Genomic DNA, 1,794 nt, shown 5'->3' on the forward strand with positions numbered 1-1,794 from the left:
CTACATCCACAACCTCCAAATGTCTGCCACAGCAACACCAACACCAACAGCAAGAAAAACACCAACGATAACGCCGATAGTAAGATTACTTGACGATGTCACGCCATTTGTGGGTTCTGTAATAGAGAAATGTGGTAGCGTAGTAGTAGTAGTAGTAGTAGTAGTAGTAGTAGTAGTAGTAGTAGTAGTAGTAGTAGTAGTAGTAGTAGTAGTAATAAAATCATGCCTCATAGCAGAGCAGGATATCTAGCAAAAATAATCACAGATGTTAATTCTCTCAGAGGTGCCAACCATGTGAAGATCAACAATCAACAGTTGAGCCGGGTTGGACATATTTAATGAAGTGAGCATCAAGACTTTGATTAGAAATACTAATGTGGTGATGAGAAGATAAGATTAGATCAATGAATATTGTTATCATAATGTAAATGGTTACAGCAAGTGAGGGAGACAACTCAGGTTTGTTTCGGACCTATTCACTTAATAACTGTTGGTTTTCATGCAGATGGAGGTAGTACAACCGTAGCATAGCTGGAACTGCATCTCAAAGACTTGCCTTTCGCTTTAGGTTCAGAAGATGTTTCAACTCCAACCTCTACTGATATTCTACAAGGCTCAAGTAAGGGCTACGATAGAATACTGCTCCTACATGTCACACAGGGCAGCTGCTACGCACACACAAACATTCTGAGCCGCAGCCTCTAATCTTCTCTCTCTTTTCTATCACTACTATAATGGCTTCTGTTGATTGGCTTCTTCCACCACTCAGGCACGCCTAACCCAACTTGTTTTGCACCCTTCATCACTGTTGGTGCCTCAAACCCCACTATGTCCAGTCCTATTCCCCAAGAACCTCCTCCGTCCGGTTGAATCCCAGTAATCTTCTCCGTACTGTTCAAGTTTTTCTTGCAGGTGTTGAGCAACAACAGAATATAAACTCTATCAAGCTTTGATCTCAGAGAACCTGCAAAGACCGTGGGCATGAAGTTCCGTACACTAACATCCTGGATCGCATCCAGAGAAGGGCTACTTGACTAACTGGAATTTAATCACTAATAAATACACTCCTCCAGCCTATGATCCACAGTTGCATAGACCATAATAGATTCAGGACTTCCATACCAGGGTCAACGCTCATCCCGTAAGTTATGCCTAAAAGAAGCATTCCACATATTAAAGCACAACTCTTCAATATTACTAAATAAGTATAGTGAGGCTCTAGGTACATGCAACTACCACTTTTTTCATACCTTCAGATTTTGCCACGAATCTAAACGCAACCTAAATCACCACACAATACATATACCGAACACCCTTTTGGTAATCTCAAACAACCTTGTTTGACTTTACAATGTCTTAATTTTTTAACTTTCTAATTTTTAATTTTAATGTTTTAATTGTTTAATAATACATATATAAACATATATGTATGTGCATGTGCGACACACACACACACACACACACACACACACACACACACACACACATATATATAATAATATTAGGGACAAAATCCAAAATTACAGGTAAAAAACTCAATTAAAATCAATTTATAAAAAATTAAAATTAAATTGAGCCTTATAGATAAAGTATATATAAAATATATAGTTTTAGGGAAAATAACCAATTTTCAAGAACTCATCGATGAAAATCCACTATCACATATAGAAAAATTAATAATTAAAAGCACAATAAATGAGTATAATATAAAGTAAAGTAAATATCATAAGATAAATATAATATAATATAATATAATATAATATTATATTTATCTTATGATATTTACTTTACTTT

General features: G+C 35.9%; 1 protein-coding gene across 1 annotated transcript in view; it reads right to left on the reverse strand.

The window, feature by feature from the left end:
- LOC106871222 (uncharacterized) overlaps window positions 1–1,794 on the reverse strand; it is a 22,107-nt gene continuing 20,313 nt past the window's right edge. Inside the window, exon 8 of the mRNA XM_014917573.2 lies at window positions 1–116. Within this exon, the coding sequence (XP_014773059.1) occupies window positions 1–116 (116 nt within the window). The remainder of the gene's footprint in view (window positions 117–1,794) is intronic.

Source organism: Octopus bimaculoides, chromosome 12 (assembly GCF_001194135.2).
Source record: "Octopus bimaculoides isolate UCB-OBI-ISO-001 chromosome 12, ASM119413v2, whole genome shotgun sequence".
NCBI classification, from domain to species: Eukaryota; Metazoa; Mollusca; class Cephalopoda; order Octopoda; family Octopodidae; genus Octopus; species Octopus bimaculoides.